Here is a 17274-nt window from a genome sequence, read left to right on the forward strand (position 1 = left end):
TTGTATATACAATGTAAGTGGGTTTCAGCCGCAATTCCAGTGAAGTAACACTTGTGCCAGGCAGGAGAGCGTTGGATTAGTTGAGTCTAGAGGCGACAAAGGCACAGATGAGAATTTTAGGAGCAGGTGAGCTGAGGTAGGGTCAGAGATGGGTGATGTTAGGGAGTTGAAAGGAGGCAGCCTTGGTGATGGAGGTGAAATGGGGTAGAAGTTCAACTTCATGTCAGATAGGACACCAAGCTTACTAATTGTCTGGTTCTGGCTTGGAGAGTGGCCTGGGAGGGGAGGGGAATGGAGTTTAGATGTGGATTGAAGACGATGGCTTCCATGTTCCCAATATTCAAAGAGAGGAAATTTCTGATCATCCAGCGTTGGATGTCAGGAAATCAGAGGCAGCATAGGTGGTTGAGGAAGAGAGGGTGTTGTAAGATGGAGCTGGATGTTGTGAGAATACATGTGGAACCTGATGTCCGATTGGTTGGTGTCTCTAAGGGGCAGTTTATGATAAACAGGAAGGGCCAAGGGTAGATCCTTGAGTGATACTAGAGTTATCATTGTGGGAATAAAAGCGTAAGGGCACAGAATTATAACAGCTAAAGTGACAAAACTGCAGAACCATTCTGGTTAAAAATAAAAAATGCTGGAAAAACTCAGCAGGTCTGGCAGCATCTGTGGAGAGAGAAAGAGTTAACGTTTTGAGTTTATATGATTCTTCAGAGCTCTCCATAGATGCTGCCAGACCTGCTGAGTTTTTACAGCATTTTTTGTTTTTATTTCAGATTTCCTGTATCCATATCCTGTTTTCATTGAACTATTCTGGTTTACTGGCTATATCTTGTAATATTAATTATGCAAAAGTTATTCTTTGAAAGGTGATGTTCAATGCCTGAGGCTTGAATTTCTGAAGAGGTACGAGTAACGAAAAAGGTTTGGGAACCTCTTTATCAATTGGTAAAAGCGCCACATGTTGTGACACGGGATCTACAGACCACAGAACCCCAAAATACCCAGTGTGTGAGTTAGCTCAAGAAGCAGTTATAATTATCCTCAAAGGTATGCTGGAGGAACACCAGGCAGGTTTTCTGCTTCCATTTGCTATCCAGTGTAGCCTGCTAGGAACATGTGTGTTGTGGACATGAGGTCGGTAAACTTAGATGTGATGCAGTCTGTGATTAAATAGTCCAGGGACCATTGTCTTATAAAACTTGCCTATAAAGAATGGCCGTGTAGATGCAGTACCAGATGGTAGACTGTAGAACTGTTGCCCAGTCAGACTCGCTACCTTTGGGACAGGAAGGGATGAAATTGAAGGAAGGGACTACCAGTGAGTTACCAAGGGAAAGCAGTAAATTTACTTAAGGCTTTTATAGGCATCAGCTTCGCCCATTACTAGTTAGAAGGTCATGGGTTCAAGTTCAGTTCCAAGAATTTGGCACGTAGGGAAAGGTAGCACAGACTAGTAATTCAAGGATCCAGAGAGATGGGGGACTTAAAATTCAGTTCAGTATGGAATCAAATGAAATTACTGGTTTGTTATAAAAACCCATCTGGTTGACTAATGTCTTGCAGAGGATGAAGCCTGCCGTCCTTACCCCGTCTGGGCTACACTTGATTGCAGACCCACAGCAATATGGTTGATTCTTAACTGCCCTCTGAAATAGCTTAGCAAGCCAATCAGTTGTATCAAACTGCTCCAGTAAAATCAAAAAAGAATAAATCGAGACAGAACACCCAGCAGTGACTTAGGCAACGAAAGATTCACATGGAACTGACAAGGCACTACTCGGCCGACCCCACAAAAATCCTCCTCACTAACATCTGGGGACTTGTGCCAAAATGGCTATCACATAGTTGAGTCAAGTAATTGCCTTACAAAGTCATATATCGAATACTTCATAGCCAATGATCCAGACTCCTCCATTATCATCACCAGAGCTGGTTGGTACAGTGGTATACAGTTAAGAGGGAGTGGTCCTGGGAGTTCTGAACATTGACTCTGGATGCCATGAAGTCTTGTGGCATCAGGTCAAACAGGGGCAAGGAAACCTTCTGCTGATTTCTTGCTCCCGCCCCACCTCAGCTGATGAATCAGTGCTCCTTCGTGTTGAACACCACTTGGAAGAAGCACTGAGGGTAGCAAGAGCACAGATACATTCTCGCTGGGGGATGTCAATGCTCGTTATCAAGAATGGCTCAGTAGCACCACTACTGACTGAGCTGGCTGATTCCTGAAGGACATAGTTGCCATACTGGGCCTGCAGTAGATGATGGGGGAACCAACATGAGGGAAGAACCTACTTGACCTGGTCCTCACCACTCTACCTGTCAAAGGTGCATCTCTTCATGACAGTATTGGGAGGAGTGACCATCTCACAGTCCTTGCAAAGTTGAAGTCCCGTCTTCACATTGAGAATACCAATTATCTTGTTACGTGGCGTGACCACCATGTTAAATGGGACAAAGTCGGAACCAATCTAGCAGTTTAAAACAAAGCACCCATGAGATGTTGCAGGCAATTATCAGCAGAAGAATTGTTTTCAATCACGATCTAATTTTATGGTCTGGCATTCCCCATCCTGGCTCAATGTAGATTGCAGGAGAGTATGTCAGGAGCAGCACCAGGCATACCTAGGAATGAGGTGCCAACCTGCTGAAGGTGAAGCACATGACTACATGCATGTTAAACTGGAAGCAACATGCTACAAACCAAGTTAAGTGTTCCTGCACCAATGGATGATATCAAAGTCCTGCAATATCCAGTCATGAATAGTGGTGGGCAATAACTGAAGTTAACTGAATGAGGCTCAACAACATCTGCACCCTCAATGATGGCAGAGCCCAACAATTTGGTGCAAAAGACAAGCTTGAAGCATTTGCAACCATCTTGAGCCAGAAGTGTTGAGTGGATGATCCATCTTAGATGCCTTTTGATGTTACCACCATCCCAAAAGCCAGTCTTCAGACAATTTAATTGACTCCATGTGATATCAGGAAACTGCTCTGGTTACAGCAAAGGCTGTGGGCCCTGACAACATTCTGTCTGTACTACCAGAGATATTTGTGCTGCAGAACCAGCTGTATCCATTGCCAAGCTGTTCCAGTAGAACCAGAGCATTGGATCTACCTAACAATGTGTAAAATTGTCCAGGTATGTCCTGCCCACAAAAAGTAGAACAAATTCAATTCGGCCAATGACTGCCCTACCAGTCTATTCTCAATCACCAGCAAAATAATGGATGGTGTCATTGATAGTGCTGTTAAATGGCACTTACTCAGCTGACTGCTCAGTGATACTCAGTTTGGGTTCAGCCAGCAGACCTCATTACAGCCTTGGTCCAAACATGGACAAAAGAGCTGAATTTCAGAGTTGAGATTGGCTGCTCTAGACATACAGACAGCATTTGACTGAATTTGGCATCAGGATCATCAGGCAAAATTGAAGACTGAAAATTGAAGATTCGGAGAAAACTCTCACACAGGTGGAGTCATACCCAGCACAAAGGAAGATGTGGTGTTGGAGGTCAATTATCTCAACCCCAGAACATCCATACAGGAGTTCCTCAAGGTAGTGTCCTAAGTCTAACCATTTTTGGCTGCTTCATCAATGACTCCCCTCATAAGGTCAGAAGTGGAGATGTTCGCTGATTGCAAATGGTGCTGAAAATTGTGCAACTCTTCAGATATTGAGGCAGTCTGTGTCCATATGTGGTAGGGCTTGGGGCACAGCATTCAGGATTGGACTGAAAAGTGGCAAGTAACATTCATCTCATGTGCTAGGCAATGACCATCTCCAACTAGAGAGAATCCAACCATCGTCCCTTGACATTCAATGGCATTACCGTCACTGAATCCCCCATTATCAACATCCTGGTCGGGAGTTACCATTGACCAGAGGCAACAGGGTCAGCCATATAACTATTGTAGTTACAAGGGCAGGTCAGAGGCTGGGAATTTTGCGGCAAGTAACTCACCTCCTGACTCCCCAAAATCTGTCCAACATCAACAAAACACAATAAGGAGTGTAATGAAATACTCTCTTGCCTGAATCAGTGCAGTTCCAACAACACTCAAGAATTTTGACAACATCCACCACCACTGGCGCACAGTAACAGTACTATGTGCCATCTACAAAATGCACTGCAGTAACTCGCCAAGCTTCCTTTGACAGCACCTTTCAAACCCACGACCTTAATCAACTGGCAGGACAAGGACAAATGCATGGGAATGCCACCACTCCAAGTCTTTCTCATTTCTGATTCACAGCTATATCACCATTCTTTCACTTTCACTGGGTCAAAATCCTGTAACTCTGTGGGTGTACACCACATGGACTGCAGAGATTCAAGAGTTGGCTTGCTGCCCTTTTGCTGGGAGGTGCTGTCTTTTGGCACAGATGCTAAGCTGACTGCTCAAATGAAGGGAAAGAAATTATCCTGTAGCAATCTTTGCCCTCTTCTCCCATCTCAACCCCAGTCCTCCCTAGAGGTAACATAGGATGGATGAATTCTTCCCGAGTTGTCATTTATCTCTGAACCAGTGCAGCAGGCTGCTTAGTCATTCATTTGCTGTTTATGGGCACTTGCATGCAGAACACTGAACGTACTTAAATGGCTACCACAAGGTGCAGTTGAGGTTAGAAGCATGTATTTAAGGTGAAAGTAGATGAACATATGAGGGAGAAAAGAATAGAAGGTTCTGTTGATGGAGTTAGACGATGGTGGGGGAAGGAGGCTTATGTGAGGCACAGTGGCCTGTTGGGCTGAATGATCCGTTACTGTGCTGTAAATAGTATGGAAAAATAATTCATTGGGTTTAAAGTGCTTTGTGATGTCATGAAGACATAAAAAGTGCTATATAAATTCCTGTTGTACTGATTCCTCCCCCTCTTTTCATTCACATTTTCTCTTATTCTTGCTTTATATAATGCTGTCTCTACATTAGTGTATATGAAGTGAGGAAGATGGTATAATCAAGGGCATAATTGCTTTTGTGCAATTGTTCCATTTTTATAAGATCAGTCATCAGATTGAAATAAATTTCAAGAATAGAGAGATATCATTTCAAAACAAATCAGATACTTTAGTCCCAAGAAGCTCAGAATTCTAATGCGCATTGGCATGTGTGAACACGGTGTTAAATTGAGTCATGTGCAGTACGTATTTGTTTTGACACCTAGTTACTATGGAATTAATTCTGAATTGGTTTATTTGAATTATGTAACCTGATGTCTGTATATGATTGCTGGGCCCCTTCCCCCTCTGTGTATTTCTTTTGTCTTATCCATTTCAAATTTTATCTCTCTTTATATTCTTTTGAGATGATAGGCTTAATCCACCATCTCCATTACAACTAATTTATTCATTTCAGGATCCTCAAAATTGTGGAAACCTTTGCCGCCTTCTCCCATCTCAAGCCCAGTCTTCCATAGAGGTAACACAGGCTGAGATTGGATTCCCTGGAATTTAGAAGGTTAAGGATGATTTGATCGAAGCTTTTGATATGATAAAGGGAACGGATAGGATAGGTAGAAACTGGATAGAAATGTTGAATAACTATTACATTGGTCCTAGTCAAGCAGTGCCTTGATTGTAAAATTCTCGTTTTCAAATCCCTCCATGGCCACACCCTTCTATATCCCTGTAATCTCTTCTAGCCCCACAACCGTCCAAGATACCTGTGCACTGGTGTGGTAGGTGAATGGGACTTGCTGACGTAGGCAGCAGGAGTTTTAGGGGGGGTTAGAATGCTGGAGTCCAGCCAGGAGTGTGTTGGAATAGTGAAGCCTAGAGGGAACTAAGTCATGAATGAGGGCTTTAGCAGCAAATTAGCTGAGGCAGGCCAAGTTGGATGATATTACAAAGGTAGAAAATAGACAGAAGGATGGCACAAGTATGAAGTTGGAAGCTCAGGTTCAAACAGGCCACAAAGGTTGCAAACAGACTGGCTTAATCTCCCGACTAATGCCAGGGAGAGGCATTGAATTGGTAACTAGGGAATGGAGGTTGGAACGGGGACCAAAAACAAAGGCTTCAGTTTTCCCAATATTTAATTGGAGGAGATTTCTGGCCATCCAGTGCTGGATATCGGTTAATCAATCTGATATTTCATGACAGTGCAGGACTTGAGAGAGGAGGTGGTGGTGAGGTACACCTGTACTCATGGAAACTAAGTTTGTGCCTTCGGATGGTGTTGCTGAGGGACAGCATTCATTTGAGAAATGGGGGATGGGTGAGTGAAGGATGGAATGGATTTGGGAGGCGTTCTGTAATCCTGGAAGAGTTTTGTGTGTAGGTGTTAAATTGGTACAAGTTCTTGTATGAGTGCAATGATGTGTTCCACAGTAGTGGAGATCATGCTGTGTATAGGCACAGTAACGGGTGTTACAATATATATGAATGCTTAATATTTGGAATTCTTTACTTTTACTATGAATTGTGAAGCTTTCAATAGTTAAATTGATCTGGACTTTTCATGTAAAGCAAAGTTTGAATATTTTCAAGGAGCACAGATAAACGTAGAGACAGGGAATCGGCCAGATGAGGCCAAAAATAGTGGGAATGGATTTTTTAGGAGTTTTTTTTTTTGAAGACAGCAGAAAAAAAGCTGAAGTGGTCTTGGTGAACAGACTGTAAGACTGGCCTGGCATGTGTCAATTTGAAACTCTGTAAGCTTCCTCACTGGACGGATCCGGAGAGAACAGGGCAGTGTAGTAATCTCGGGCGATGGCCCTGATGCCCTCCAGGTCCAAGACAAGGGATCCGTCGTCGGCCAGCAGCGTAAGGAGCTGCTTACGGACCCCGTGCCTTTTTTCCAGCGAGTAGAAGAAGGGGGAGCCGCAGTCCATCTCCTTAAGGAAACAGATCCGCGACCTCACAAATACGCCCCAAGACCCGACCAGTTGCAGGTGAAGGTATTTCATTGCTTGGAAGTTAGCGCGCTGTTAATTTGTTGGATGCTTTTTGTGCCGGATTGTTTATTGGAGGCTTTTACATCAGAGTTGTGTTTTTAGTGTGTGTTTACTCTGGTTACAGTGCAAATGGCAAGAGAACATCTAGTCTAGGCAAGCGTAAAAAAAAGTGTTGCCCTGGACTAGTTTCAATCGCCTGGTGGTCAGAGAGGAATTTCCCAGATTTGTTTCCTCGATTTGGCCTGGATTTTTGTGTGTTTTGGTCTCCTAGGCGATCAAGGTTTTCTTGGGTGGGGTAGAAAGTGTATATATTGTGATACACAAGGTGTATGGGACGAGCTGAATGGAGCAGAACATGTATACCTGTTTGTGCATATAAAGTTTTCTTCAGTCATAAAGTTACTTTTGTCCCTTTTGCCAGAAGAATGTAATGATACCTTCGCTGCTGTTATAAGATCTTTCACCACCTTGAAACAGGTTCTGGAGAAAGCACGACCACCGGCACCTGAAGGAGGTTTTTAGGTCTTAGCCCTTTAGATAAATAACCTCTACCCATCATTAACCACCGCAAGCAACTCTTTGGCACAGAAACGAGCATGCTCTGCATTTCCAGGATTTAGTTTCCTTTGTTTTGAAGCAGTACCGGTTTTTATTATCTGTTGAGCTAGAAGCAGCTGGACTTCAATAGCTCAGTTAGAACATGTCAATCAGAATACAGGTTGCATCTGATAACTCGTCAAAGAGTTGACGAAATGCTTTTATTTTTAGGATTGTAGACAGAGGTGGCTGCCCTTAGTCTTTTTAATTGGATGAAATGGTAGATCTTTGTACAATACAGCCACTCGATTTTACTCATAAGCTTATTTGAAAAGCAAACTTTCCAGTTCTGAGAGCTGTTTGTACCTGCAGAGCGCATGGCCCTTCAGTCACGCATCTCCCATTGTACTTTCGCTTATTCTTCAATAACTACAGTCTTTTAAATGAATGAAATCTGCTAACTGGAAAACAGCTTTGGGCACAGACTCCTTATTGTACAGACTGTTCCTATTTTCAGTTATTGGTTGTCTAAATTAGAAGGACACTCTGTACTGGGTCACGTTGATTTTTATCGAGTTTTCGGCTTATTAAGATGGCAGTGTTAGCCCTGTGGAATGGAACATGGCATTTTAGGTACCTGACACCAAATGAGAGCACTATTCAGATTTGACAAGCACATGTTAGATGTCAAGCAAAGCTCCAGATAGCCTGTCCTCTTAAGCCTCTATCTCCAAGCTTCTGCATAGTAAATGTTCCTCCTGCGGGTTTTTAATGGCCTCTGAATGAGATTCCCTAATCAAGTGTCAAATTATGGTGCTGTTGTTTTTTTGTTTGGTTTCTGTTGGAAATTAGGTTGAGACTGCATTGCATATTTCACCAGCGCCCTGACAGCCAACAGAATGAGACTCTCGTTCCATTCAATTAGAACTTAGGCTACTGCTGAAAAACACACCTGCTAAATAGTTCTTCCAAGTAGCTCCCCTCTCTCCTCTCCATCTGAATCCGCTGTTAATGGACGATCAAAAACAATGTTTTGCTCTTAATGGGAAAATATTAAAAAGTAGTGCGAGCTGAGTAATGTTAATGCAAGAGCTGCAATTGGGGTGAGAATATTCATGACTTATTGTGCAATTGCAGTATAGAGTAAAGGAAGTGTGCTTAAAATGATGGTGACCAGTTGGCCCATCCGGTCGAGTTGTTTTATGCATGTGGTCGTATGGAAAGGATTGTTGCACTGGAGCCTCTAAACAGCATTAGACTTGATACAGATTGATTTATTTGTGACTTAGTCTATCAAATTTACTGGTGTTTCTCATTCACTTCTGTTTATTTTCAGGTTCAACCATCTGTAGCCAAGCTTATTTTAGTTAACTTCCATTGGAAAACCTCCGATATTTCAGAACGGTAAGGAATATCTCTCCCGTCCTGAGGTTACTTTGTATGTACAGGCTGGTATATTTGCACAGCAGCCTGACTGTCTCTTAATATAACCCATGTATTTTTGCTGATAACACTTGGCTTTAAATAAACTATCCTGATTATAGCCTGTTTATATTCACATCTCTGAAAAAGTTTTAGATATGGAAAAAGAGTCAGTGAAATGCACCATACTTGTAGCAAGTTTAACTTATGAGTGACTGCTGTAAATTTCTAAACCCATCTTTCTTTGGTACTCTTTACTGAGAGTTTTTTTTTCACCTTGGGCAGGGATATTGCCAATAGAGGGAAGAATTTATTTATAACTTGAGAAACCTAGCTGCAAAGTCAAGGCGTGTTGTGATGGATAAAACCAAATTTGGAAAACCAGCAGTAGGGATCAGGAGGTGGTAACCTGGTAGATTGTAAGTGAAAGGAAACCATTAAGGAAGGTAGAAAACATTGTAGCTTAAGTCCTGGGAAAGTGAATTGGAATGGGATGTGTGTGTCAAAGACATGACCTCCTCTTGATCAAAGCCCCTGTCAGTTCCTGTCTTTTTGTACAAAGGGCATTTCAGCTTGAGCTCGTCTCTTAAGCTGACAACACTAAAGAGACTGTTCAAGGAGACCTTTTGCTTCCTACAGGTAACAGGCATGTATCCGTTTGGCTGAGGTTATTCTTTAATGGTCACTTTAGAACCATATGAATATTATTAGCTTTTGTATCTGCCAGCTGCACTCCATTTTAAGAGCAGCGACGTAGGTGGTCTGATTATTGTTGACCAATGGTTCTGATTCAGAGGGCCTGTTTGAAATTTGATCTGTTACCCTATGACAGCTAGTTTTGCTTTCTCTCGTAAAAACGCACAGCAGGCCAAGAAGACGAGTTAACACTTAGTTAAGTATCTCTTTGTGAGAATTACATTAGTCTTTGGCTAGGTCATTAAATAAAATTGTTCAGTGGCTGAAGTTGACGTCTGTCACACATGTATCTAAGTGGCCTTTTGTGGACAGCACGTTTGGGAAGCCCACAGTTCAGGTCATCTGCCTGCAAGTTACAGGGTTGATCTGGCTGTAGGAAGGTTACATGGAGTTTGCAGCATGCGTGTTCTTATGTGGCATTTTCAGCAAAGAGATGGCCCATTTGACCTGACTGGCTTGTACCAGTATTTATGCTTCACACAAGCCCCCTCCAGCCACACTTAATCTAACTACCTCAAAGCCCCTACCAATTCCTCTCCTTTTGTTCAAAGGTCATGTCAGCTTGAGCTTGTCACTTAAGCTGACAAAACTAAAGAGGCTGTTCCTAATTTGAATTTTGGCTGTTCGAGGAGATCTTTTGCTTGCTACAGGTAACAGGCATGTATCCATTTGGCTGAGGTTATTCTTTAATGGTCGCTTTAGAACCATGTGAATATTATTAGCTTTTGTACCTGCCAATGGCACTCAGTTTTAAGAGCAGTGCCCTAGGTGGTCTGATTATTGTCGATCAATGGTTCTGATTCAGAGGGCTCGTTTGTGAATAAAAGGAACCTGTGGATGTACTGTATTAGATTTCCAGAAGGCATTTGATGAAGTGCTACATCAAAGGTTATTGCAGAAAGTAAAAGCTCATGGTGTAGAGGGTAACATAATGGCATGGATAGTAGATTGGCTAGCTAATGGGAAGCAGAGAGTTGGCATAAATGGGTCTTTTTCTGGTTGGCAGGAAGTGACGAGTGGTGTGCCACAGGGATCAGTACTGGGGCCTCAACTGTTCACAATTTATATAAATGACTTGGATGAGGGAACTGAAGGAGTGGTTGCTAAATTTACTGACGACACAAAGATAGGTAGGAAGGTAAATTGTGAAGAGGACAGAAAGAGGCTGCAAAGTGAATAGGTTAAGTGAGTGGGCAAAGATCTGGCAAATGGAGTATAATGTGGGCAAATGCAAAATCATTCATTTTGGCAGGAAGAATAAAAAAAACTTATCTAAATGGTGACAGATTGCAGAGATCTGAGATTGAGGGATCTAAGTGTCCTAGTGCATGAATCACAAAAGGCGTGTATGTAGGTACAGGTAATCAGGAAAGCTAATATAATATCATTTATTGTGAGGAGAATTAGTTACAAAAGCATGGAGGTTATGCTTCTGTTGTATAGGGCACTAGTGAGACCACATCTGGAGTATTGTTATTTAATTCTTATTTAAGGAAAGATGTAAATGCATTAGAAGCAGTTCAGAGAAGGTTTACTAGGCTAATATCAGGAATGGGCAGGTTGTCTCATGAGGAAAGGCTGGACAGGTTAAGCTTGTATCCAGTGCAATTTAGAAGAGTAAGAGGTGCCTTGATTGAAACCTTTAAAATCCTGAGGGGTCTTGACAGGGTGGATATGGAGAAGATGTTTCCCCTTGTGGGAGAATCTAGAACTGGGGGTCATGGTTTAAAAATAAGAGGTTGCTCATTTAAGACAGATGAGAATTTTTTTTCTGAGGTTTGAGAGTTTTTGGAACTCTTTTCTTCAAAAGGCGCAGGAAGCAGTGTCTTTGAATATTTTTAAGGCGGAATAGATAGATTCTTGATTAACAAGAGGATGGATGGTTATCGGAGGTAGGCAGGAATGTGGAATTGAGGTTACGTTCAGATCAGCCATGATATTGAATGATGGAATAGGCTTGAGAGGTTGAGTGGCCTACTTCTCCTAATTCGTATGTCATATGTATTTATTAGCATATCCTTCTATTCCTTTATCCCTCGTGGTCTTTAACTTTCTCTTTAGAGTCATGGATTCATTATAGCACAGCAGGAGGCTCTTTGGCCCATTGAGTCCATGCTGGCTCTTTGTAGAACAATTCAGTCAGTCCCATTACCCCACTCTATATTTGTTGCCCTGCAAATTTATTTCGCTCAAGTGTTCATATGATTTCCTTTGAAATTGTTCATTGTCTCTGCTTCCACCACCCTTGTAGGCATCAAGTTTCAGGTCATTATCTCTCACTGCGTAAAAATGTTGTTTTTCTCATTCCCCCCCACCCACATCTCTTGCCAAAAACCTTAAACATGTGTCTCTTTAGACCTTGTGCCATTAACTAATTGGAACAGTTTTTCTTTATCTAAACCTATCATAATGTTGTACACCCCACCACCCCACCCCCCCAAATCTCCCCTCAATTTCCTTTGCTCCAAGGCGAACAACTCCAGCTTCTGCAACCTAACTTTGCAGCTAACATTTCCCATCCCTAGAACTATTCTGGTAAATCTCCTCTGCACTCTCTCAAGGATCCTCGTTTTCTTCTCTGCATTAAATTCCACCTGCCTCTTGTTTGTCCATTCTCCTAACCTATCTATTGCCCTTTGCAGTCGATTTGTATGACCCTCACTGTTCCAAGTTTGGCAGCAACAGCACATTTTGAAATCTTAATCTGTATTCTGATATACAAGCCATTTATATATAAAAAAAGTGGTATCAGCACTGGTCCTTGGGGAACACCACTGTCTTACAGGCCCCAGTCTAAAAAAAACATGTATTTACCATGACTCGCTGTTTTCTGTCCTTAAGCATTTTTTTAATCCAAGCTGACACTGACCCTCCTATTCCATGAGCTTCAATTTTGTTTACTGCCATTTATGTGGTTACAATATTTGCCTCAGCTACTCCACATTCTAACCAATCTCCAGGTAAAACGTTAATTGAACAGATATGAATTAGGCAAAGAAACCACTTGAATGTTATCCTCTTTCTTTCAGACACAAATCTAACCCGACTCAACTTCTGGTGGAAGCCAGAGTTCAGCCAAAAACAGCAAAAAACGTAAGTGCTTGGAGCGCACAAGTGGATTTAGTTTTCAGCAGTTTCAAGAAACGGAAAGCACTATTGGTGTAAAGTGGTGTTGGTGTTCAATGCAGCTTGTGTATTTCATTTGTTTCCCAGACGTTTATCCATTCTTCTCATCATTGTGGTGTATGCCTGCAGTCAGTTCGGAAAGAGAATTTGCTGTCCTTGCCCTGCCACCATCCATTCTGCCGCAGCTGCTGGGAGCAGCATAGCACTGTACTCGTGAAAGATGGAATCGGAGTGGGTGAGTTAAGGTCTTGAAGTTATAATAAGGATAATGTTTATGGGAGCCATTATTCCTGATGTCAGGCTTGCAACTTTCAGATGTTGCAAGAGTTTTTCTGTCCGTAGTTCAAATGGGTTTCTGTCCAAAATGCCTTTTTAAATTTAGCAACAACATGTGTCTTTGGAAACTTCATCTGCCCTCAGTACACAGCAAGCTAGTTAAGGCATTCCTTTTGGCAGCAGGGCAGCAGAACTTGGATTCATACCTGAGATTCCCCAAGTGCCTGACCTTGTTTATACCATCAGGGTGAGAAGGCAAATGGAAACAATTGCTTTTTTGTGCCTTAGAGAAGGCCATTCATCCTGATGTCTTGTCCCTTCTGTCACTGGCTGACTCTACCTCTAATATTGGCAGAGACCTTGGTGTTTATTTTGGTTTTGGATTACTTTGGGGAGAAGGATAAAAATATTTTCATAGCTACCAATCTATCCCAAAGACTCATCAAATGATGTGTTTTTAAGCAGTTATTGGTGGGGCTATTTAATGAGAAGCCTGCTGATAGCCAGTTAGTTAAGATGATCAATGAGTGGTATTTTAAAAATCTCTACCTGACCAAAGTGTGAAAATAAAGAAGTACAAAACTTATTCTTAAAACTATCACCATCCTGAGCATCATTATTTTGGGCCAGATTCTCATCCTGGGGAGTGGGAGGCAACAAAGGCCCTTCTTTGTTTAAGGTTTCCAAATGAGGGATCACGATGACAAAATCCACAATTTGTCTCCCAGTCCAGCTTGAGAAAATTAAAAATAGATGGAATTTAGTGTGTTAGAGATGAATGGGGTGTTGTCAATCTTTGGTTTTATAACAGAGTGAGGTACGGTTTGCTTTCTGGCTACCGTGGTGGGTTTCAGATTCCAGTTATGGACCAGGGAGATGTGGAGGGGAAATATAATGCCTGTTTTGAAAGATAAAGTTGAGGTGGGAGTGTGCGTTCCAGAAAGTGGCTGAGTGGGCCAGTTGCTTACCTCTCTTCAAGAATGGTGCCCAAGCAAGACTCTGAAGGAAACACCCCAAAAATACTCCCAAATGTGGAGAGGTGTAGCAGTCTAACCATGAAGGCATTGGTTGGATAGCGAAGGAATCATTTCACTGAACACACTACCTCACCTCAAGAAATGACTGATTTGCTATTGTAACACAAATATTATTTTGCGACTGAAGAGAAAATTAATAAATGCTTAAAACACACATTGGGTTAACTAGCATGTGAAAATAATAAAAGATTACTGTTTTGAGTTTGAGGCTGTATTTGAAACATTGAGTGACAACACCCTTGGATTAACTGGAATGGAGATACACTGTGAGCTTTTGTCCCCAGATTATTAGAGAGAAATTTATTTCCAGCATTTACTGTTCCCAAATGCTATCTGGGTAGGTGAATAACAAGCTGTTAGAATCAGCAGTGTGATTTGTGTATTGTGATCTAGTGAGCACTAATCTAATTTAAAATTAAAAATTGCATCTTTTTCTTTAAAGTCTCCATGTTATGATCCTTTCTGTGTTTTCAATGCTTTATTTTATCAGATAATATGATTGCATGTTGTACAGAAGACCTTTGATAATAAGTCTACGACTGTAGTAAATTCGATACAAAGCAATCCAGTATAAAAAGAAACCTTTGCAGTGTTCAAGCGTATGGATAATCTGCAGCAGCATAGTAAATCCTGTCTAATGACTACCTTCGGGTGCTGTCAGGAGACCTTTTATAAACTAGTGTTTGTTTTATTGGTTGCCCTATATTGGCTTTCTAGTATCAGCATGTTTCTGTTACAAGCTTCTCTCCAAAGATTTTAATTCCAACTAGGCATGAACAACATGGCTATCTGATGCACTCTGTTAAATTAAAAATGTTTATTTGTAAAAGTTTACACTGTCCAAATTGTGTTGTATTTTATGACCTGCTTTGTTATATAGCTTTAAAAGCTGATCTGTTCCCTTACGAATTAAATTGAATTACATTGAAGTGTGCCCCTGACTGCAGCAACTAGACGGAGTGCTCTTGTGAGCTGCTAGTCGCATGTATGTTATCCAGAATTTCTTTGTTTTGAAATGGTTACTGTGGATCTCACTTTGAGTGTAATACTCAGGCTGTAGCTACTTTTGGCCGTTTTGATTCCTTTGCTCCTCGGTTATTGTATAAGCCATCTGCCTGCTGTTACTGCTTTTCACATGGGCTCTGATTTGTGCACACTTGGGTTGCTTCTATTCGTTATTTCACTTAAAAACTGTGGTTAACTGGGAGTGAGTTAAATATTATTTTTGGCATAATGGTCTGGGCTGTATTTGAATCCTGATGCCAGAATATTCATTTATCCCCCCACTCACCACTACAAGTATTTTGAAGGCGACAACCATTGGGCTATTATCCATGGGCACCAGAAGTCCGGTAATACCCACTTCGAAAGATGACTATGAGCAAGTTATTTTAATATTTTTTCAATTCTTTGGCCCTCTTTCTACACCCCCCCCCCCCCCCGCCGTCTTCTCTCAAAGGTGCTGATTCTTGCCTGGAGTGCAGGCCTACAGATGTTGGGTACTCTATGGATTCTTGTCCTTGTAGCTATAATTTATATGTGGTGCTTGAGTGTGTGTGCTATCAGGACTTAAACCATGATGAGCATTGCAACTGAGTGCTGCTCCAACATCCACTGAGACACACTTTCACCACTGGCTGAAATCTGTTAACTTAGCCAACAATCAGAACAAGACCACTGTTGATACTCTACCCATCAAGCCCCAAGGGACTTATGTATATTTTTATTTAGATGAATTTGGGCAAGAACGCCTCCCTCCTTCTTTACCTCTAACATCCAAAAGGACTAAAGAACCACCTCCCAGGCATTTACTAATCTTGTTGTGAACTGAACAGAATAGTACCTTGTGGTTAAATTTAAAGTTTCCCTCTGTGCCTGTGGTAAGTGCTTGACACTTCATGTGGAGTTAGAACTGAGGTGAGGAGCACAAGCCTGCTTAGGCATGCTGTGGCCACAAACCTTCATTCCTAGGCTAGATTGTGGCATATGTAGTTGTGCTCCATTAAAGGTCTGCTGACTCAATCTCTACACGGGGGAAAAATAGATCCCCGTATAGTGAGCACTGCAGGTGGATGGTTTGCAAAGATTTACTTTTCATAATCTGACTTTGTTCTAAATTATTACCAGATTTTGTTTTAACGATTGACAGTAACTAGCCTGCGTGTCTTGCTAGGCATATCCTGTATGGCACAAGACTGCTTGCTCCGAACGCCTGAGGACTTTGCTTTTCCTTTGATTTCTAATGAAGAACTGAGAGAAAAATACAGGCGCTACCTCTTCAGAGATTATGTAGAGGTGGGTGATTTTAAACACGTTTTAAACTTTTGTTGGTGGGATGGGGAAGCAATAATTGACATGAGATGTATTTGTTAAAAGCCTGTTGACATGAAACAGGAGAAAGTGACTTCCTCTGAATATCCTTTTCATTATAAATTCAATTCAGAATCAAAAATACTCTGGATATTCTGAATCTAAAATGAGAATTTTTTTCTTGGACTTGGAACTTGCCCGAGTGTAAAAATGTGACTGCTGGCTTGGCTAATCTCAAGTGAAGTGGTGGAATTGCAACTGGCACCAGTGTCCTTGGCCCTGAGTGGGTTGGGAAGTAAGATCACCTGAAGCCCTCACTCTTGGTGGCTGTTCATTGAACCATAGTGGATAGCATAAGTAGGTGTCAGCAAGAATAAATTGACTTGGTGCTGATGCCATTGTGAATACAATTCCCTAAGCAGGAACTGACTATACCTGATTCCCAACCTTCTAATTGGTGACAATTGCATATTACATTGCTGGATACTGCATTGAGACCCGAGTTGAAAGTGATAGTGAACTTGCAAATTAACTCATGTATTTGTCACAGACCAGAAATAGAAGTGCTCTCGGGAGTGTGACCCAAGCCATTTGAGTGATTAAAAGGGTGGAGTGTTTTCCTCCCATTCTCGGTTAGCTAGCTTCACACGGAATCTCTACTTGCAAACAGCTGAGTAAACTAACTCCTGAAGAATAAAATATGTTTCAGCTTAGGGAATTGTTTGCCACAGAGGCACATTGAGGCAACGGGAAAGCAAATCCTTAAAGTTTGAGCAGGACATGCTATTGTGCGTGCTGATTTAATTTTTTGGTCAAGCTTCAACAATGGTTATTCTCTCCAGCTTATCTTAAAGCAGCTCTGTGATTGCTTTCTCCACCACCTAACTCCCCTCTACACCCTCCCCTCACCTCTCCAACCCATCCACTAGTAAGGATAGCAATATCCCAGAGGTGGTGGGCTGT

At 41.8% G+C, this 17274-nt stretch overlaps 1 protein-coding gene across 1 annotated transcript in view; it reads left to right on the plus strand.

Moving 5' to 3' along the window:
• Nucleotides 1-17274, plus strand: part of arih2 (ariadne homolog 2 (Drosophila)) — a 74090-nt gene that overhangs the window by 20247 nt on the left and 36569 nt on the right. The window contains exons 3-6 of the mRNA XM_041191790.1: nt 8781-8848; nt 12592-12655; nt 12776-12923; nt 16175-16296. Of these exons, the coding sequence (XP_041047724.1) occupies nt 8781-8848; nt 12592-12655; nt 12776-12923; nt 16175-16296 (402 nt within the window). The remainder of the gene's footprint in view (nt 1-8780; nt 8849-12591; nt 12656-12775; nt 12924-16174; nt 16297-17274) is intronic.

Source organism: Carcharodon carcharias, chromosome 7 (assembly GCF_017639515.1).
Source record: "Carcharodon carcharias isolate sCarCar2 chromosome 7, sCarCar2.pri, whole genome shotgun sequence".
Lineage (NCBI taxonomy): Eukaryota > Metazoa > Chordata > Chondrichthyes > Lamniformes > Lamnidae > Carcharodon > Carcharodon carcharias.